At 40.1% G+C, this 22,367-nt stretch overlaps 2 protein-coding genes across 2 annotated transcripts in view; one reads left to right on the forward strand and one right to left on the reverse strand.

The window, feature by feature from the left end:
• ST6GAL2 (ST6 beta-galactoside alpha-2,6-sialyltransferase 2) overlaps nucleotides 1–22,367 on the reverse strand; it is a 179,007-nt gene that overhangs the window by 72,506 nt on the left and 84,134 nt on the right. The gene's annotated exons all lie outside the window — the stretch shown is intronic.
• Nucleotides 6,726–22,367, forward strand: part of LOC308184717 (uncharacterized protein) — a 49,055-nt gene continuing 33,413 nt past the window's right edge. The window contains exon 1 of the mRNA XM_080572081.1: nucleotides 6,726–7,188. Within this exon, the coding sequence (XP_080428207.1) occupies nucleotides 6,988–7,188 (201 nt within the window). The 5' untranslated portion in view covers nucleotides 6,726–6,987. The remainder of the gene's footprint in view (nucleotides 7,189–22,367) is intronic.

The raw sequence follows: 22,367 nt of genomic DNA on the forward strand, positions 1-22,367 counted from the left end.
GCTCCTGAAGCTTCACATTTTTACATAAGATATAAATCAGAGTACTTTGTACTGCAAGTGACATGCATGTCAAACTGTAGTTTTGTGTAGTTTTCTGCAGAAAAAAGAATGAAAGAAAGTGGTATAGCATAGTGCAATTCCTTGGCCAAAGTGTAATCCTGCTTAATATAGGAACACAGACTGGGACTAAGGGGACATATAGGTTGCTTTGCAGGCTTCACTTCCTGAGGAAGATTATAAAGAAATTCAAATCCCAGCATGGGTTTTAACACACAGCTTCCAACAGCTGTTGGGTATCACATAAGGAATTGGCAAGTCTGCAGTAGCAGCTGTGTCTTGCCACATCCCTGGCAGTACCACAGAGCTGTAAGAGATGGAGGTGACTCAGGTACTTTTGTGAGGCATTTTCTATTTTGGTTGAATTGAAACAGAGCAGCCATGGAGACACGCAAGATCCCACCATGTTACTTTCTCCTATACAGATAAAAGATTATAATTGTTAGGTACTTTTTAGCCTGCAAAACATAGTTACTGAAATGTGCTTCTATATATACAAAATCAAAATAAAAAATTTTGATCTTCAGAAGAGAAAATACGTTTTGAAGTCAAGCACAACCTATTTCACATGGTCGCATGCTTACAGGGGCAGAGGTATGAATTACACTTGCAGTCTTGCTTCCTATTCCACCGACATTGTTTCAGGTCCTTTATTTGCATTTGTTCCTGATACAAGAGGATGATGACCTTCTGAAGAAACCTATGCCCATTTTGGCATGTATGAAAAACCTGCATGTTGTTTCCATCCCTGCTGGTGAAGAAAGAATGAAACCATAATGCAGTAGTGCACTAGGTGGCCTTTTGTTCAAAGCTGGATCAAAGAATACTGATTAAATAGGTTTACAATGACATTTATTTCTGAAATACTTTAGGGTGTTTGAGCTTTACTGTTGCTTTGTAATAGACTAGCAGCACACAAAAGCCACCCCTCGGATGAGAGCAGTAACATCTAGCTGAGAAATCAGCAGTGTCCTAACACAAGATAATTCAATCTCTTTCAAACATCTTACCCCTTAGCTCTACAGTTTTTTGTGAAACAGATTTTTTTTTTCTTTCCTCTACAGAATAAAAACAGAATCAGTTTTTGTCTGTAGATGCTTTATTTTTCACAGCAGCTAGCCATGCTTTTCAAATAGTGAAATGCCTGAAGGGGTTAAGACAGGACATGGGGTATGTACAGCTTTCAGTGGTTAGGGGTCAGGGCAAAAAAGGAATCATTTTCTTCTCTGCTTTTAGGACACAGACTACTGATATGTGCAAGATTTAATAACAGGTAGTAAGCGTATCTATGGACTTGGTCTGTATTTGCAGCAAATTCAGTAACACCACACACTTTCCACAGGGATTTCACAGAGCGTGGAGTGCTGTCCATTGGGAGTGGGTTCTCTCTACTCACTTAATCTATTGTTTCTGATTATTTTCAGAGTCCGCAGAGATGCTTTCGTATAATAATGTCTCTAGAAACAATGCATGCAAAAGAGCTAGTCTGGGAAATGAATATGTATTTACTAATATATTTTCATACAGAAGTTGAGCATCCATTTTAATGAAACTAAACTTGTACTAATGAATGACATTAAGCAAAGAAAGAGACATTATCTATCACTCTGGGGACTCTATCCCCAGATTTCTAGAACACTGTGCAGAGTTCTACAGATTTGGACTTGATCTCCAAATACTCCAGACACAGCCCCTTCTCTTTTCCCCTCAATTCAATAAAATTTACTATTCATTTGAACACTGCAGGGCATACACATCAACTGTTTATTACCAGAAACAGGTGTCTGGCACTTTCAGGAAAAAAACTGTGAGGGTATACTTAAAAAACTTGAGAAATAAACGTCTATATAACCGAGCTTATCAGTTCTGGAGCTTTCTTTCTTTTCTCATGTATCTGAAACCTGTACCCACACCAGACAGTTTGATTTGGTTCACTGATATGTTGGTTTCTTGATTCTTGCAGTAAGTTTGCACCTCTATGGCCTCCACAAGGCTATTGCAAACCAAGGAGATTAATACTGTTTCTGCCCAAAGTCAGGAAAAATGTCTTGATAGTTATTGTATTCAGTTTGATTTGTCCATGTTCTTTTCTCCTTCCCTAACTCCATAGATTAAATGGAGTCTGAAAAGTGATTCAGCTGACCAGCTAATAGATGTTTACTTCAGGATGAGATGAATGCTCCCCATGCTCTGTCACTGTATTGACTAGTTCTCCACTGATATATATAATGGGAGTTTAAGGATCTAACTTACATATCAATACCTACTTGTAGATATCAGAATTTGGGTGTCTGTAGTTTGGAGCTGTAGCTCTCTTTCCAGCATATGTCCGCAGGCAGAAAAGTTTGGTGAGAAGATAGCTATTAAATGCTGTTTTGAACAGATGAACCACAAAAAAAGTAGTTGACTATATTTTTAAAAGTGGACAGATCAATGAGAATGTCCTGGCAAACCAAGAATTTGGGTCTTCTATGAGATTTAACATTGAAAGGGATTGAGGTGACAGAGTAATTTGATCTTACACATTTGGCACATTTGCACTCTAGGACCAACCTCATCTTGACCACAGCATGATTCAGGGATGCCCCTCTTCAAACATGTCCACAGCAGGCCAGGAGCAGAGAACCCAAGATCTTGAATTCAAGCTCTAAGAAAGTTAAGGAAATGTCAGAGAGTGGTTTAGGCTCTGACAGATGTGGATGTAGTGAACCTGTCCCGAACCAAGCCTTCAGCTGCTTCACACGTATTTAAAAGGAATGCAAAAATAAATCAAGCAAAAAGAATCCCTAAAGCACAAAAAGTCAAGAGAAAGACATAATTCTTTCTCAGAAAAGTTATTCTCATTGTATAATTAAGATTGCTCAATTTGAAGTAAATTCTCTCTTGTCTGTTCTCTTTATGCTGAGGCGCTGTGCACTTGGCAAGCCTCTAGCTGAAACAGCGTCCTTCAGACCATTTGCAGACAATTTTGCAGTGGTCATAAGACAGCAGGAGAGTGTGTATAGTGGTTTCAGGTTGTTTGGTGTGAATTAGCTGGAGTAGGGCTAGCAAGCTTACACAACAAGTTTATTTCCCGACAGAATCCAATGGCTTTATTCACAAATAAAATGATCAAGCTGGTAAAAATGAAACCATTATTACACAGCCCAGGGACTCCATTTGTTCGGTACTCAGAAAGAAACCAGACATATTTCTGAAGTTCTGGATCTAAGAACATCTTGGCTTACTGCACATAACCAACTTAGGACACCTTGGTTTTCACATCATTCCATGTTGCATTGAAGGGCCTGGGGAATCTGGGGTTGTTTCCCATGGGAACACCTAGACTGGGAAAAATTCATCTAAAGACTTACTTACATTAACAAGTCTTGCAGCTTTAGCTGCACTAGTAAAGAAACCATTCTTGCTTCCCTGGGTCCCAGTGCAATTATAATTGTTACACGTGCTTCTGCTGGTAGAGCTCATTCTGCTACACGCTGCAAAATGAGTTCCCCTAGTCCAAATGGTACTTTCATACTGGTATAACTACACCTGAACTGCAGCTTCTAGAAATAGATATAAAACAAACATCCCTCCACACAACCCCCACCACGCTCACCTCTCTCCCCCCTCCCCCCCCCCCCCAAAAAAAAAAAAAAAAAAAAAAATACTGTATCATCTGGTGCAGGTGAAAATAGCTATAGCAAGGTAAAGCTTCTCTAACATAGCCAGGCATAAATGGCAGGAAAACAAGTGGCCTTCTGTATGCTACAAGCCATAGTCCAGATATGCAAAGGTATCTCTACTCCACGTTCTCTGTTTAGCAATGCAAAATCTCTTTCCTTATCAAGTGCATCAGTAGGAGAGAAAATGACTGCGTAATTTATGCTGAAACTCATTTGCTGCATTAATGTAGATAACTATGTTAAACATTTCTGAAGGTTTTTCATAACACATAATGCAATGCTATTGATTTATTTCACTTGGATTCTTCTTTCTGGATACCTCAGTACTGCTTCTGAGCACACAAGCCTCTAAATCTGCACAGCACAAGCTATGCACTTCTGACCTCCATCCCACATAAGTAAAAAAAATGTTCCACAGTAGTACTCAAGGAATTTTTATTGTCCACATGTTCCTTTGCATAGTGCTTGCCCAGCCTCTCCTCAGAGCATGATGCTCCTTTAACCTGTTTACCGGGGAAGAACTGATACTGTGAACCAGCCTTCAGAGCTGTCTTCCTTATCCGTAAACCACAGCACAAATGAACCTGCAATAATTGCTAATCAGCCCAGTGTCTGAGGCAAGCAAAGATAAATGCAGATAAAGTGAATTTCCCTGCTTCTACTATGGCCAGAGCTGGCTATTTCTCCTCTGTTTCAGTACAGCAATCTGTGGTCCCAGCACTAGGGAGTGTTGCCTGCCTTGCACGCATGCTGCATGTGACTGTATAGTATCTAGAACCTGACTCACCCTATCCTTTACTCCACTTTTGGCTTCTCTATGCCCTCAAAGTGCTGTGAATCAAGCATGCAGGTAACATTGACAGACTGCAGGTTTACACCCTGAAAGACAAGATGCTATCAACACTGGCAGTGTTGAGTTTTCTCAGGTCTTATATGCAGCAGATAAGCAGGTTTGCTCACCTTTTAATACATTACTGAACCACAAAACCACCTGTACTAAAGACTCCTTTTCCCCCACATCCAAAACAGGATTGGAAAATACGTACTGGATGTGGGGGATCATGGCTTTCCCTTGTGTGTGTGTGGGGGGGTAAAATATTAGGAGGAAAGAGCCAGACAAGTGTACAGGAGCACAAAACCAACAGTAGACCTGCCAATAGGTCAAACTGAACAAGCGTGAGAGTCACGATGATCTGCAGGTGGAGCCTGTGCGATCACAGCAATTGTACCTACTCTTGGCTAAACGCCTGGGTTGTGGCCTCCCAAGAGAAGTTCTTCCTTACAACAATTACTGTTTCAGCAGAAACTGTGCAGATGTTTGCATGCTTCATGTCAGCCAAGAATCCTTCTAATTCTAAATATATGTCCTTCAACAGGTCTGTAGCTGAAGCCTGCATTTAAGGCAGATAAAAGTTCCACCCTGTGTTACGGTTATCAGATTTTAAGAACAAAAGTATGCTCTTTATATAAAAGCAACTGAGTGAAACCAGAAGACATTATAATTTAAATATGAGTGGTGTTTAGTTTCCTGTATCACTTGTAAAAATAGATGCAGCGTACGCTCTCTATATTTACATACATACATGCATGCATACATATAATGACTGTCATTTACTTTGTACAGAGTATACAGGTTGAAATGGTAAGTGTTTGTAAGTTAGGAAATGCTAGAAATAACATTGCTCAAGAAACCTGAAGATGAGTCTGTCTGAATGATCCTGTGGCCCTCAATTGTATGAGCAGGCATTTCTTTTTCCTTATGTAGGGTCTGCCTCTTTCAGGGCTCTGAGCAGCTGAGCACCACCCTGGGTGGTGATGAACCAGAACGGTGCAGTGCTGGAATCAGCTAGTTGCAGTGCACCTGTCTCATGTAGCAAAATTCATCCCCAGCATGAAAGTTTTTAACTCAAACAGTTTTGATTTCTGCCATCTAATCACTGCATGATTTGAAAACTTAAAATAGAGTATTAAGATTTGTTTTGTAAACCATGAAGCTACTGGTCTTTTTTTATTAAAATAAATAAATAAATAAATAAAGCCTACTCTTTCAGGAATCCTTTTTCCTCCTATCTGGTCTCAGACTTTTCAAAAATTTTCACAAAGCCATCCTAAAACCAGAACAATGCTGCCAGATCCAAGCCACAACAAGGATGGTTTAGAGGTCCCAAGATCTATTAATGGAATAGGGAAAAGAAAGTGAATCTGAGAACCGTTCAAGATGCTCCTGTCCTCCCACATCTGTTGCTTAATTTTTCCCACAAGAAATAAACCGGAGCACAACCAGTAAATTTCAAAGAAAAGCATTTATAGCTCTCTTATATCTCCACCAGCCATTTTGAAGTCTGACATAAGAAGACCAGCTGCAAAGGATATGTATACAAATGTGAATTTTTTGAACGATTGATGACCACATGCCAAACCATAAATGCTGAGTAATTAATTATCCAAAGTGCCTCGTGAATCATAAAGGCAATTCATCTTTTCACTTAACTGAGCCTTACTGCAGCACGTTATCTAAGTTGTATAAGCCACATAAGCAAGAGGAAAAGTATTTTCCAATGTGTTCTTAAGTAGTAAGATAGCTAGAACCCACCAAAATTCAAAAGCATATAACTTTATTTAAATAAACTGTAAGTTATTCTTTTGTTTATTAATTAATTCCTAAATCATATATCTACTACCATACCTGAAAGTGCATGTGAATTTTGGCTTCTAACACCCTTCTGCACATATCATTCCTCCTGCAGACATTGAGTTTTTAACATACATGAAAGTTTACCTTCTCTATCTAATCTGGAAACACTTGTTAGAGAAGGGCTGTGTGCCTAAGATCCAACCCTGAAATGAAGAGAATTGGGCTTCCAGCTCCACCCAAGACTTCTGTTTTGTGCAAAGGTCTCCAAGTTATCAGCTGCTTTTACATCAAAGCTGCTATTAAACCTTCCTATGTACCAGGTCTCTTGTGAGGATGAATAACTAGGTTACAGATCTAAGGGTGTTGAGAGTAATCTAAATACAGACTACATTTCGTACACACAAACAGGTCAAAACCTCTGTCTTGGATTTACAGCTACATTCCACTGGGGACAAAAAACATCTTTACAGACATCAGGCTAAGTTCACGGGAAGATTTCACCAGTATAATTGGCAGCAGCTTCCTAGGGAGAGGAGCTGCCTGAGGGATTGGGTACTGGGGCAAAAGGACATTAAACACACTGTAAGCTGCAGACTGCAGACAGTGCAGGAGCATTCCCACTGAGAGGTAATGGATGATGAAGAGACACAGCCAAATAGTCTCTGCAGTGTTCACGAGCCCCGGCTGTGCTCAGGAAAGGATTTCTTCCTGGAAAACCAAAATCCTGGACCCTCCTCCCATGGAGCAGAGCAGGAAGGAAGAGCAGAGGAGGAAGCTGCTTTGAACGAAAACTATGTGCCCAGTGTGTGCAAGGGAACATGGCTGAGACAGGTATGTTTTATTTTTTATGGAAGTGGCCCAGGGAAATTTCTCTTTGGATTGTTTATGAATATAATATCTGTTCCACCATGTGCTCAGCCACTTAGTCTCTGTGCTGCAAAACACAGTGATGAAGAGAGTGGGGTGTTCTTGAGAGGCTTCACTGACTCAATGGGATCCTCACTGATGTGCAGGCAGCATGCATCCTAAAAAAAGACTGAGGGAACTAGCATCTTGTGCACACAACGCTTTGCGTGCCACCGTACTGAATGGGTCTGTAGGTGGTGTTAAACTTGGAGTGTGGTCTGTCATTTGGTATGCCAGTGTACTAAAAAGAGATTGGCAGGAAGATATTGTCTAGGAATATAAATGCTATGTGTTAAGTGGGGTTTTTATTTGAAAGCTAGGTGAAAAATGGTTTTGTTATTGCACTGGCTTTTGTTTGCTTGTGTTATTTCAAAGATGTGGCATTTGGTTTTATTGAATTCTAGCAAGTTTGAAGCTATTTAGTAGAAATCCTGGAAGCTCTGTTATCACAGTAGACCACTGCACATTCAGAAAATCTGTCTATCATTTGGATGTTGCTATAGCAACAACCTAGTTCCAGCTGGAAAAAACTGGTTCACTTGTGCCTGCATACTCTGCACTACAAGCTTGCTTTCTCCCATTGAGCAGCAGCAAAATGTCTTTCATCATTTGAGGCATAAAATAACACCTGGGAAAGGGAACTCCCTGGAAAGGACACCACCCTACCCTCCTGAAATTCGTTAGTAAGCAACTTATTTGCTTCCAGATTAATAAAATGTTGCATTTCTAAAATAAATTTCTGATAATTGTTACCAATTTTGTTGCTGAACTCAAAGCTATATTAGGAAAAACATTTTTTTCCATCTTTTTAACCAATTAAGCACTTTCTCAGCATTGCTATAAATAAAGATGCCATTTTCATGGTAGTTATCATCAGTTCTCCACCAGCTATTGGAAGGGGTGTGCGCTAACCCAACAACTATAGTAATTACAAATGATCTCCAGATGGTACCATGGCAGGCCAAATTGATGGTATTTTTAGGTCCAAAAGCTTATCTTCCCAGTCACAAGCAAGGAAGTCTTTCAAAATGTGCCTGAGGCTTCCCAGGAGGGAAGGCAGGATGTGTGCCTCGTGCCCCTTCTGGATCCAGAGGCAGAGGAAGGATCTCTCATCTGCTGATCCAAAGTCAGATCGCTGCTGGTGTCAGCGGTACAGAGCATGAGTGCTTAGGCTGCACAGGCTGTTTTTCTTAGGACAATATGGTTTACATGCCCCACCTGTCAAAACTGTCCAGACATCAGGGCAATATGCTGGTAAAATGCCAGCTTTCCAGTGCAAAGAGAAAGAGGGTGATGTAGCTAGTCCATCACTTTTTGAGCAGCAAAATTTCCACAGGGCAAAGGAGGCCTTCTCATGCACCCCCACTGCTTGTGGGCTCTCCCGTTGTAGGCCTCAGGGCAATCTCTGTCTTTAAAGAGGTTGTGCAAGTGCAAAAGAGTGATGCTGAGACTTTGGGTCACTTTTTCTTTTCACTGCCTTCTGATAAAACAGGCCCTAGTTTCATTCATGCAGACAAAGCCCATGAAAGCAGAAGTTTGTGTCTGCATTGATAAGGAGGAGGAAAAAGAGGAGTGCCATAATAGTAATGGGTAGCTAAAACCGTAGTTGATTAGGCCATTAGTATGTGATCTGGGGTTTTCTATATAACTATCTTCATGCAAAAAGCATGAAAATTCTCACAAATTAAAAAAGCCAGATGCTAAACTGCTTGCAGGACTTGGTGTTTGTCAGTCTTTTCTGATCTGACTTCCTCAAAGGGCAGTCATGGCCTAGTCTGTGCAGCACCGTCACAGCTGTGTTCATGTACAGCCCAGTATTCACTCTGAGTGATCTTTTATTACTTCTCACATCTTCTCCCTGTTTCATTGGCAAACTTACCTACATGAATAGGAAAAAAATAGAGGAAATTATGTTATTTTTGTAATTTAAATAGTCGACTCTTTCTGAGGAACACCTTTGATAGATCGTTGGTATTCTGCAGACCACAGGCAGAGAAACACAGCTCTAAATGACCTCAACTCACATATATCCTTTGTGATATATATTGTGTCACATATATCCTTTTAATCTTGCACCCTGTCTTGCGCAGCAGAGACATTGCTTTTCTGTGTTATCTGTGTCTCTGCCGGATTCTTTAAAGCTTCAGTCTTTTTTATCCCAACAGTGAATAACACACTGGCGGTTTTAACAATGGAGAAGTTTCTCTTTTGCCTCCTTCACCTCACACTGGTAGAGTGTTGAGGTTCAAAGTACTGAGCTGCCTCCCCACTAATGCGATGCAGAGGTACTCGCCTAACAAATATCACCCCCAAATAATGGACCATGGAATACAGGGAATACTAATGCAATTGGTTCTGCACACCCCCTTAGAAAACAGTCACCTTCTCTCCCCCTCTTTTGTATCTCAGTTGTTCTCTGAGATCTCTGATGTGCAAATGTCCCTGTGCAGGTGGATGGAGATGGGTAAGACAGATCAACAGGCTACAACAAGAAGATATTTCATGGAAGAATATGCCCAGACAGGCCTGAGCCTGTCAAAACTGCTGGAGCAGCAACTGTGGGTAGGATCTTGTTCTCTCCACTTAAGGTTCCTAGTATTTAGTATGAAAAAAAAAAAAAGTCTGAATGTTTTTCTCAAAACATCATTCTGCTTTCAGCTCAAGTGATGCATCTATTTTATGCCCGGAATCCTTAAAATGCTATGTGGTCTAACATCTTTTATCTTTGCTAGTTCCCTCATGCACTCCACCCATAGCAGAATCATTAGGGACATTTATGAAGTTAATAAGATGCACAATAAGCTTAGCTACTTAGTCATTTTTCTCTTTCTTGTGTCACTTATCCACCTACGCATGTGGTCTTTATAGATGGGTAGACTTCCTGGACAGGCAAAGCCAGGAAATATACCTTCTAGTAATGGCACAAGGTACAATTTAATTTGTTTTTAATGTGATTTGTGATGCACTCTGGCCAACAACTTATCTTTCTGGTTGACAGAAACAGCCACTTTTGCATACCTGTTAGGATCCTTCCTAAATTCATTTAAGCAGTCATATTGTTAAGATTGTCTTCCTCTGAAGGCTGCCTTATTGTTCCACCCTAAGTGTGGGATTTATTCTTCCAACAGATTGTTTTGCTGTCCGCTCATCCTTTTCTTTGCCTGGCTGGCCTGAGAATCCAACCTGTCTCTTGCAAGTTATGTTGTGGTGCTCTAACTATAGCCCAAGGGATCAGTGTTGAAAAACATGATTTTTTAATGAGCACACTCAGTGTGGGTTGCTCTTGTTTAACATAAAAGAGAAGCATAATCCCTGCTCCAAGCCATTTGCAATCTAAGGGCTGGATTGTGGCTGTAAGCCACATCCGGCAGTGGGGGGAAGGTGCAGAGGGAGCTGTTCCTGAAGGCATTTTTACCAAGGTTGTGGGAGCTCAAAGATCAGCAACTGCTGCTACGCTCGTGTATAAACACGTGGAACGTGAGTGACATGAACTGGTGGTCCAGATCTCACTCCAGGGAGAGAGATATGAAGTTTATGTATATGTCTGAATGCCAGCAACTATGCAGAGGTGAGAAGGGTCCTTGCCCCCACTCTCTTTTGCTTGTGCAGGTCGACATACAGGGTTGTTATAGGTGGCTGCAGCAAAGCAGACACGGCCACCTTCCTCCACAGGTTGTTACCACCGACATGGATAGGGCAACCAAAGCAATTGTCTCCCTGGGCAAACAGGTTGCACTTGTTTAAATAAGAGGGGCAGAGAGGCATTTGTGTTCAGCCAGATAATTGAAGGGAGGCCAAGAAAACTAGGGTCAGGAAAGGTACTTTGCATCTATGGCTGCTTAATCAGGGTCACCAGAGGTGGCATCGTGATCCACACATCTGGTCAGTATGATTCAGAGGTTGCTTCCTTTTCACGACCTGCTTTTGAAGCTAATAACTCACAAAAGACCTGCATCTGAAATTTTTACAGTAGTGGGCTTTTTGAGACTAAACCATACCAGTCCTTCACTGGAAAAAAAAAAAAGAAAAAAAAAAGTCTTGCTCAACCAAGGAAGAAAAGCTCTTATCACTGCACAGGAAGAGCATCTGAGCATCTGTTCCTAAACAGCCAGCTGTTTCTTAACAAACATTTTCTGCAGGAGATAGCATTAAAAATAGGAAAAAAAAATCTAGTCCTCAGGCTGGCAAACAAAACCTTCCAGGTAAGAACTGATACTATAGATTCAGAGATTTTATTTTCCTCTTGACACCAGAAAAACATTTTGCCAAGGCAGAGGAAAACAGAAGTAGGACAGTTAGCAAATGGTTGGGGAAGACATTGCAAGAGCGGGAGGAGTAAATTCTGATTAGGGACTTGGGAATCCATCAGAGAGCAAAGGAATTGCCATTAGGGAAGAATAATGGGAAGAAAGAAACAGAGAACAGGGAAGAAGAGTCAGGAAGACCCACAGCACTCGCAGCAGGTCCACATCCATATACAGAAAAGACAAAATGGTGGAAGGAAGACTAACTGAGACAAAGGCAGATGAAATGAAGCTGTTTGGGAACTGGAATATTTTTAGACTGAAGGAACAGAATTTCTCCCTGACCAGTGGAAAACTAATGTCATTTTGCAAAACTTAATGTTTTATAATCAATGTCTTTAAATAGTCCTATTCTAATGATAGAAATGTGCATTTGGCCTTCAAAAATGCAACACAGTATATATTAGGCACAAAAACTGGACTGTTGCAACTCTAAAGTCTCTAAAAATGTCAGAAATGCATTGTTCTGATAAGACCGATGTAGTCAAAGTAGTAGTAGTACAATCTCCCAACTGTGGCAAAGCTCCCAATATAATTTCCTTTGTATGTGGAGAGTATACAATTATTAAGTAATCTTTAGCCTAAAGTAATTGTTCATACGATAAGAATTATACCAGTATTACTACCTTAAAAAAATAAACATTTAATTAAGTTAAACCACTGTAAAACCTGTGCTTAGATCAGGTTAGAGGAAGACAAATTGGCGGATCAGGCAGCCCTAATTTTCCAGTGTACCCGTGCTTACACAAGAGAACCAGAGTAGCTGCAATGGCACCTAAAATGAGGCTGCAAACGGCAAGACTGAAATCCATCCACATCCCAAAAGCCCCCTGCCTGGGATGTGCCTGCAATAAGTCTACAAGTTTAGTATAAACTAAATATAATAAGCATATAAATAACTTTATATTTATATTTAATTAAACTTATATAAATTTATAAAAATATAAATTATAAAAATAGTAAATTTAGTGTTATATATAAATACTAGATATACCAGTGTATATGGACAAAAGATTGGGTAAGCTGAGTACCTTGTTCCTACCCAAACACAGAGCCTTCTCTTTAAGACCTCCAGTCAGAGACAACAGGTAGGCATGTTCAGCATGTGCTTGGTGCACATGGCAGCAATGGGTCCAGGCTCATTCCGAAACATAGTTGAGAAAGGCACATTGATTAAAGCCTGTATATAAGGCATGAGAGAGTTGCTTCAATCACTTCATCATGCACAAAAATATGCAATCCTATATTTCTGCCTCTGTAAGCACCACATCAAATAGACTGCAGATGAGGCTGAATAAGGCACTGTCCCACTCTCCTATTGAGCTGGGGGGTGATGCAGGTAGGGAAGCAGAAATCATAGATACATAAGAAGAGTAGTGCATGGAGACCGTGCTCTAGCTTTGGCCAAGGGCAGACTTGCCTTTCCAGATGGATTTTTTCAGCATCTAATGCAACCTCCCTGAAGCCTGTATGGACAGTACAAGAATGTAACCTTTTAATTAGACGCATATGCACCACAGATAACCTTATCAAACCTGAACACAGGCACACACAGGTTGAAAACATTTGGCCTGAAAACATAGATTCTTCTTGCAGCCTTGCCAAGCATACCTGTGCCAATTCAATCAAACACAATAATGTATTGTTAAGTAATGAGTTTCCTAAAAAGGGCCAAACTCTATGTGATGCCTCATAGGAACAACTATATGAGTGGTCCTTTTGTGCACAAGGCTCTACAAGTTAATGCAATCTGAAACCAGAATCACTTTCATTTATCTGTAGTTTCTTTCTAAGGGAAAGCTGGCTATGGCCTTGCAAGAATAAATGGGGAAGTGTGCAGACTTTCAGGCTTGGTTATTCTTAATTACTGGTGCAAGTGTACATGCACATGAAATATCTGATGAGGTTCTGGAAACACACTTCCAAAAAACTGAATCTAGCTCCCTGCTATCACAGACAGTCACATCTCACACAATTATGATAGTGTTTTTTTTTTTTTTTTTTTTTTGTCCAAAATGTCCAAATAATTATTCCCGCATTAAGAATTAGAGTGGTATTATGATGTATTAAAATAAATAAATAAATAAATAAGTAAATCTTCAAACTACTTAAATCTACTTCAGAAATGAAGCTTAGTCTGACCTCCTCCCTGCTGGAAATCTGGGCTTCCCCTTGCAGGTCTGGTAGGGGAAGAGGTAGGTGTTGATTACACACTGGGCCATATACAGATGCCAAGATGCCATGCAGGGGGCATTCTGCTATTGGATTTTATTCATTGTCCTGCAAGTAGAGCCAAATGTTCTTAATGCCTCATGGCCACCTGCTGAACTCTTCTGCAGACAGTGCAAACATTGTTTGTATGTTCTATCCTACCTGGAATTCTGCTACAGGACCTGGCTGTTTAAACAGTGGCTGAAAGTTTTCTCGTTTCTTGCCTGCCTTTAGTCACTGGGGAGTTGACCTAAGAGATCTCCTGCTGTTTTCAACCCTCCTCTGGCCTGAGAACCAGGACAGCTTCTCTGCTGGTTCTGTTGCAGTGAGCTCAGGGCACAGTTACTGTGTAAATAAATTAGTCACTTCAGAAGTCAACCATACAATGAGAGGCATTATGCCAGGTTCAAACAAAAAACATAGGCCAGGTGAATTCTGCAGAGGTATGACGTTTTACATTGTCGGGAAAACTGGTCTCATCATTTGCTATTATTTTGTTTTCAAGACTGTGAATGCTTCCTATGTCATCCTTTGTTTCCCCATATAACATTTTTGTTCCTTGCAGGAATGTGGCCATAGGAAAACAAGGAATGTAGGAGAATGGGAAAAGGTGACATGCAGGGGCATATCACAAGGTTTGTATGCACAGTGGGTGCAAATAATGTCTTGACATGCACACTAATCAGCAATGTGCAAAAAGACCTCTGAAGCTTACAAACAATCAAGCCCTCAATAGAGGCAAGCAGTTGCCCAATATTCTCTTTAGGGTCTTCTCCAAGACAGAATGAAGCCTGAGGCAGTGTTTTGTACATTCTTGCTGAGGTTTCCAAACATGTCAACAAAACTTCATAGTCAATCATACCAATCAGTAGGAAACTAGAAATTATATGTGCTTGTGCAATCTCTGAAACTCACTCAACTATGACCTAGAAAGCTATGGGAAATGACATTGTCATCACAGAATTTCTGTTAGACTTATCCTGATACTTGAAATAATGATGAAATAAGCTGTCTGATTAATGACATTATTATTATCATTCTCTGCTCATTGCATAACAAAAGCATACAAACAAAAGGAAAGAAGAAAACAGAAGACATACACGAGTATATTCATAATTAATGGAAAACTTCACCATGCCAACTGCATTGCCTTAAAAATAACCGTGACAGTTCAGTGTTGGATGTGGTTCATAGTGCTGTGTGAATTTGCCCAGAGAGGCTGTGGAGTCTCCTTCTCTGGACATATTCAAAACCCGCCTGGATGCCATCCTGTGCAATGTGCTCTAGTTGATCCTACTCGGCAGAGGAGTTGGACTAGATGATCTCCAGAGGTCCCTTCCAACCTCAACCATTCTGTGATTCTGTGATTCTGATACACATTTAACAGTCATAATGCTAACATCCCCCATGGCCCCCAGTATGCTCCAAAAGAAATATATTTAATTTACAATGTGCCCTTATTTAGTAATACAGAAGCTGGTCCTATGCAACTGAGGGCTCAAAACCAGTGTTTTCTACCATGGATAGTTTCCCTCATCTAAAGGATTACACTTGATAAGCAGGGAATTTACCAAGCGTTTGGCCCTTAGCAGTCAAACATGCCTTACTTTGCATGTATGGTCACCCAAACAGCAAAAGTCTTGCCCCAGTTCCCCAGTGCTACCAGTTTTCTGTCACCTGGAAACACTGAGAACCCCAGCTTCTGCTTTCAGGCATTAAGAAAGTGGGAGCCTGCAAGCCATAGGAGTTGTGAATGAGCTAAGACTTCTGTGTACACATTGGGTACCCTTGTACTTTGAAAAAAATATAAAAAATAAAAAAGTACGAAAAACCTTTAAACTGTCTCAGAACAATAATTTGCAGACTTCCTGCAGCTAACTATTAACTATCTACCTAATAGGTAGCTATTAAGAATTTCCTTCTGCTTTTCCCAAACAAAACAATGACTTCTCCCTACCAAAATTTCAAATTTCCTTGGAGCTGAAATGATTAGTTTCAGTTAAAAATTCTGAACACATGCCTGTTGATTTTACATGGTGAGTGAATGTCTCAAGTCTGGTAGAACCATCTTCAGAGACACACCTTGTGTTAGTGGGGCAAGGATCCTTCAGTAAGGGAACAGAAATGTCATAAAAATACCTGATATGAGATCTTCAGGTAGTGGATATCAATCTAGGTCAAACATGTTTGGTTGCTTGTTGCCTTCAAGGTGTTGGTCCATGAATCTGCTGAGGCACTGATAAACACCCAATTTCCACTATACAAAATCCAGCTGCCCCTATTCCAAGAGGATTTTCTGTCTGTCTCTAAAGAAAACCATGGAAGAATACATTTAGTTCCACAAAGTGAGAATAGATAAATTTAGTAGAGCCAAAGTGTTATATGGGGAGGACACAAACACACAAGATTGAGGTAGCTCTTTCAGCCAAATGTTTACTTGCAGTAATCACTAAATAAAGCCTATGGGCTGTTCTTCTCAGAAATCTCTCATCTGAAGCCATGGACTGGTTAAAAACTGACTACCATGGTGTTCCAGGGGAATGCATTCCACATTTGCAATTAAGTTCAAGACAGGAGTGAATTACATGGATCAGCTATAATCCAGGGCTTCTACATCCTGGTTATCTCTTCAGTCTGTAAAGACAAGTAATTGTTGTTTGTCCAGGGGGCATGTGACTCTAATATCAAGAATCCTTCTCTCAGATAATTCCCTAAAGATTTGATGTCTGGTAGCTCTGGATAGTAAGGGATGGGAATAATTCCCTTTTTTTCCTTGGCCTTAAACAGCACTGTCGTTGACCTGAATGCATTATAAATGTCAGCGGCAAAATTTGAAATTATTTTTATTCAAATGAGATAGTTTTTCAGAGTGCAAGAAAATAGTTTTATGAATGCTACTCTTTTTATTGTAAGCTTTCAACAACTGCTTTTCACAATAATTCTCAGACATTTACATTAGAAGAACAATACTGTAAATAATGAGCTCAAACACCTCAGGGACTTTAGCACAAGTAAAATTGTAGACTTAAATATAAGTCATTTTTTAAGGTAAACAGGGTCACGACCTCTTTCAGCATGTATGAAGTTTTTCTAATAATAATAGTAATAATAATAAAAACATTTTTCACTTCTGTAGTTCTGAAGCTTGATTGAATGTATTTTAAAAAATCGCGAGTTTTTTTTTTTTTTCTTCATTGTGGTTATGAATGGCAAGTTTCATCTCTGGTAGTAGTAGAATGACTGAGTCATAAATCTTGCAAAAGCAGTGCTTGGAATAAGCACAATAATTCAGACTTAACTATGTGGTCATAAATAAGTTTCTTTAATACATAAGAGGGTCCAAGGTTTCATAACTTTCATAATAAATCATTCTTTGGTCTCAAAAAATGGCAGGGTTCATGCTTAGATGTGTTCGTTTAGATTTATAATTTCTTTTAAACTGGTTCATGAGACCCTAGCCTCAATATCGCTTGTGAGTTCTGCAAGCAATATAAATCTTTGTTGGAGAAGACTAATAATTTGTCCTAAAAAAAACACGGCTATATTGAATCACTCTGATGTCATTACATTAATTTGTGTTATCTTAAAATCTCTAAAATAATTTCTTTCAACATTCTAGGTACTTCAGCTCTGCAAGGAAAATAGCCATATAGAGGGGCATCACATTAAGTGACAGTACCATTAGTATCAAAACAAGGGGGTGGAGGTGGGGACGGGGGCGGGGGGAACACAACAAAGACAAAAATAGCCCAGGCTGCACTTACATAATCAGTATGTATCATTAGTAACAATCAGATGTACTGATCAGTGAAGCAATTTGCAGGCAGGACTTTGTGAGTGAGAAAGTCCAGAATTTTTTGCCAGCTGCACCACAGCATTCCTGTGAGATGCTAGACTCCTCATTCAACTCATGCAATGCTGCCAAGCCCACATATGCAAATTATTCAACCAGCTCTTCCCCTTCTCTTAAGCTCTAAGATTTAATAAATAATAATAATAAAGCTGTAGGTACTGTAGGTACATTTGCTTTTTTGCTTCCAAGTTTGATGGAAGTAATGTTTTTCAAGTTCCCACCACCACCTTTCAGAAACACACACATGAATCATTTTATTCCCAAACAGAATTTATACTCTCATGCAATGTCTTAGCTCCAGGAGCTGGAACATTCAAAAGAAATATATCACAAGACCTGCAGTGGAACCAAGAACTGGATAACTACTGTTCTGGAGAGTCCAGCTTTCCTGCTTGCAGTGAGAATGCTCTTCCACTGACTGCAATTGCTTCACATGGATTTACAAAGATTTAGTTCACATTTGCAGGTCTCTGAACTGCTCAGGAGAAAGGTATGTTATTCATGCTGCACGCAGAATGCTGTAATGTGTAGCTTTGAAGTCTGCTCAACTGTTGACCAGAGAGCTGATGAGACTTACCAATTTCTAGAGTCCTTCATCTGCTCTGTAAAATTGTTGCATTTGTGTAAATAGTAGATAAAGTGCCAGTAGGTGGCACTTGAAAATATTTACTATGCTTCCTGTGTGTTAGTGGACCAATAAAGATATGTTACTGTACACTGCAAGTGCTTTCCTCTCTGGAAATCCTCACATCAGACTGTAACAAGAAGGGTTGCATCCTGTACTCTGTTACACTGGTGCTTGTTAGTGTTAACTCCACCTCACTTCTTTGAGTGCTGGTGGTGTGACAGAGGTGTCAAGTGCAGCACTGCAATGTCCTCGGTGTGTGACTGCCTTTGGGCTCCAACACATTTCCCTTAACCTTCACACAGACTGGCGTTGTGAATACTGTCTTGCAGTGGAGGCACATTTTCTGTAACACCGACTTTCTGGAATTGTATTTTTGTAAGATTTAACTGCATACAAAACAACTGTTACGATAGTCTTCTTTGATCTTTGCACAGACTTCCACGCTTATTTTATTTTACTGCACTTTGAAGTAATTGTAAACAATGGTATGGAAATATAGAACGAAATCTCTCTAGAGAAGGAAGGGTAAATTACTGCAGTAGGAGAACCATAGAAAACATAGCTACAAGGGACTATAAGAGGTTGCACACTGTAAGCATTTGATTTAGCATGGATTTGGGAAGATTACTGCAGTATAATAATGTCAAATCAATTTAAAACCATTCTTTGCAGCAGTATACTGTTTAAAAGGAAAGAGTCTTGTTTCTGAATGTCTGACCAAATGAAGTTGAACATTCTCTCTTCCAAGATAGGTTTCACCACGTGGACTCTGTATTTCTTCTGACTCCTTGTATTCCATGACAGTGTAACTTCTGAGAGTTATTGCACTTATAGTTGGTGATTTCTTTTCAGAAATTCAAGAGGGAGCAGAATCAAACCTGGCATACCACAAAATTTTATGTAGTGGTTTTGTAAAATGAGAAACAATATTGCTTGAAGTAGAAGGGGAAAATGGTTCTCTGGTGGGCTTTTCTACAGCAGCAAGGGAAAACTAGGAACATGGTGGAAAGTAATTTTATATTTTGACCTCTCAAATTTTCACTAAAGCACTTTCATGTACAATGAGAACTGTGCCATAACCCCTGTGCCAATTATTTTAATTCTTTAATCTCTTTCCATTACTGTGTCAAATCTGAGTTTCTTAATCCTTTTCCGTACTGGAAGGGGAAAATCTATCCTCCACATAAAGAGATACAAGTGATATTAACAGGCTGAAGAGAGAACCTGTGAACTTGTTTGTGTTTTAGCAAGAAATACATCGTAAAAGTGAGAAACTGCCTCTGAGAGTTAAGGGAAAAGAAGAAGACGTGACATGGGGTTGATTTCTCATGCCCTGGTGTAGACTGTAAGTAACTCTGCTGAAGAGGAAGTGGCATAGGGGCCAGTGCCACCAAGAGCATTGCCCTTCAGGATGTCTCATCTATCACAATAGATGTACGTGAGGGTAATTTTTGGTTTATTGTCACTGCAGATATGCTGCTTTTCCTACTCTACCTACTCAGCCAGTAAAGATCTTACAAGGTAGCTGGAAAACTAGAGAAACAAGCAATTACTTAGCCATTAAAGCATATATATCATTTGTAAGGTGCTGCAGACTTCTTAACCCTTGTCTGGATTTTCCAAAATGCTCCTTGCGTACTCAGGAACCACTGTGAGGGACTAAAAATGATGCAGGGACATTCGTATGTCTGGAAGCCCATAAGCACTTTCCTGTCTTGCCAAAACAACAAAACAAAAACCAAACCAAACCAAAACAAAACAAAAAAAAAAACAATCAAACAACAAACACGACCACCACCAACAAAACTGACTTTTCAGCTAGGGGAAAAGATCAGTTCAAACTAAATCTTGTAACCGGGAGGGACCCCTCTGTGATCAGCAGGTCTTCTGATTCACCAGCAAGGTGAACTGGGGCCTCACTACACTTTGTCTAGAAAGAGACAGGTAAGCATGAAATGACTTGTCTGAACCAGCAAAAGCTGTCTAGTCCTGAAAATGGGAAAACAAATCATTGTAGACATATCTGCACTGTAAACTGTAGAAGGGACTCAGAGCATAGCTCTCTCTTACCTCACCCTTCTGGAAGCCTTGGGTTACATGAAGCACATTCCCTCTGGTTTATAGAAAACAAGCACAAGATACTGGTTTGAGTGATAACAGACAGGTTGAAAGAAATAATGCCTAGATCTCCTTAGTGGACAACAGCCTCTTAGGGAAGAAATGGACTTTTTTCTCTAGCAATGACATCCAAGACACAGCCATTTCCAATTGGACCATGCCTGGACAGAGACAGGACTTGCCTCTCTTAGTAATGGTTTGGTTGTCACAGTTGCTGTTCTGTGGGGTGTAAACTGTCACTACTGATGACATCTGACCAAGGCAGAGTTGGCTCTGAGATCTACATCCACCCAGGGTCTACCAGGATGTCTCCCACTCTGAAAATGCAGCTACTAGCTCAGTTCCTCTCCTGTCATTTCCACTGCATTGCCCTGCTTTATGGTACTCTAAGCGCAGAGCAGTGGGACTCAAAATCTAGGCTAATATGCACTGCTCTGAGTAGGACCAAGGGTGCAGAATGAGGCTGTGATGTACTCTGGAGCCTTTTGTGAAGCTGAAGTGGATGCTTTAATATGCACAATACAAAAAAGAGAGTTGCACTGATGCTTGTGTTGCAGTCTTAAGTTAAGCAACTCTCAATTTCTGTGATAATAAACTTGTGACTGCAGTGCCTCAGTCATTTCATACAGTAACAAATAAAGTCATCCCAGCTGTAAAAAAAAGGACCATTGTGTCTCATTTTTCAGCACTGGGAACAGAGAATCCAACCCCACAACTTTCACTGACTGACGTGCCAAATTCTCAGTAATACAGGCAAAATCCTTTTAAGGTTCCTCAGAGGTGAATGACTGCAGTATCAGGCCTACAGAAAACACTGTTTGGTTTACCTTGCCCTTGCACTGCCTTTAGTCTGCATGGTATCTCTACAGAAAGTGCAGCTAGGCATTCTGTTAAACTAAATGCTATGTATTTTTGTCTCCACAACTGTGATAGGACAAGTCACAAGAGCATTTTGCTCTTGATAAAGCAGAATCTTCTCAGACGGTAGTCTGCCAGTGGCAATACACCATAATATTGAAAAGAGACTGCAGCAGGTATATAGATTTTGACAGAAAAATAAATCATTGTAGACAGTTCTACCTCCTTCCCCCCTCAATTACTTCTGGTAATGGTATACTCAAATCAATAAAACTATGTTAAGTAAAACAGAAAAAGAAATTGCATCAACTGTATTTGGAACTGATTCCTGAATCTTCCAAATTGCTTTTCTTAAATGGAGAAATAAGTTTTCTCCAGCTCTCAGAAGAGTGATTTTTTTTTTCTCTTTTGAATGAAAAAGTAACTTGCCTCTAAAAACAAATAAAAAATCAAATTAACTCTATGGTAGGCAGCTCTTTCTTTTGGGCCTCTTTTGTTTTACCTACATCCATGTAAATACTGGTATGATAGCCATATTCCTGTTTCAAACACTCTGTCCTCAACAATGACACTCCCTTTCCCTCCATATCTGTCACTGGTGACCTCTCTTTACCCTCAAAGCCCTTTAGTGCTCTCCTGGCCTATGGTAACCACCACTGTTTTCATGTTTGTAAGAATTGCATCACTGTTGTCCTCTCTATGGGGTTCAGAGCTGTGTGAACAGTCACAGTGCCAGGGTTGGGACTGAGAATTCATGAGGTTAAATAGACTTCTAACCTAGTGTTCAGAGTTTTAATAATGAGCATCTTTTTCCATTTCTATAGGACCTTTTCAACATGGCTGGGCATGTTTTTTTTTTTCTCTCTTTTTTTTTTTTCCTAGTAATCTTCAAGCAGGTATGAATTTACTGATGTGGATTTAGCAGTGAAAGGGGATGAAATGAGACAAAGGCCAAGGGGGCTGCTGCTCCTCCATTTGTTTCAGGGCAGGTAATGAGGCCATAAGGTCACAAGGCTGTGCAATCCTTTTCTTCATGCTCACGTGGAGCTGAGTTTGTCCCTGTTGAAAGGAAAGACACACATTGCTGTGGTCCATACTCAGCATTGGAAGAGTTTTCTTTAACAAGTGTTAC

Source organism: Anser brachyrhynchus (assembly GCF_964034855.1).
Source record: "Anser brachyrhynchus genome assembly, chromosome: 1".
NCBI lineage: Eukaryota > Metazoa > Chordata > Aves > Anseriformes > Anatidae > Anser > Anser brachyrhynchus.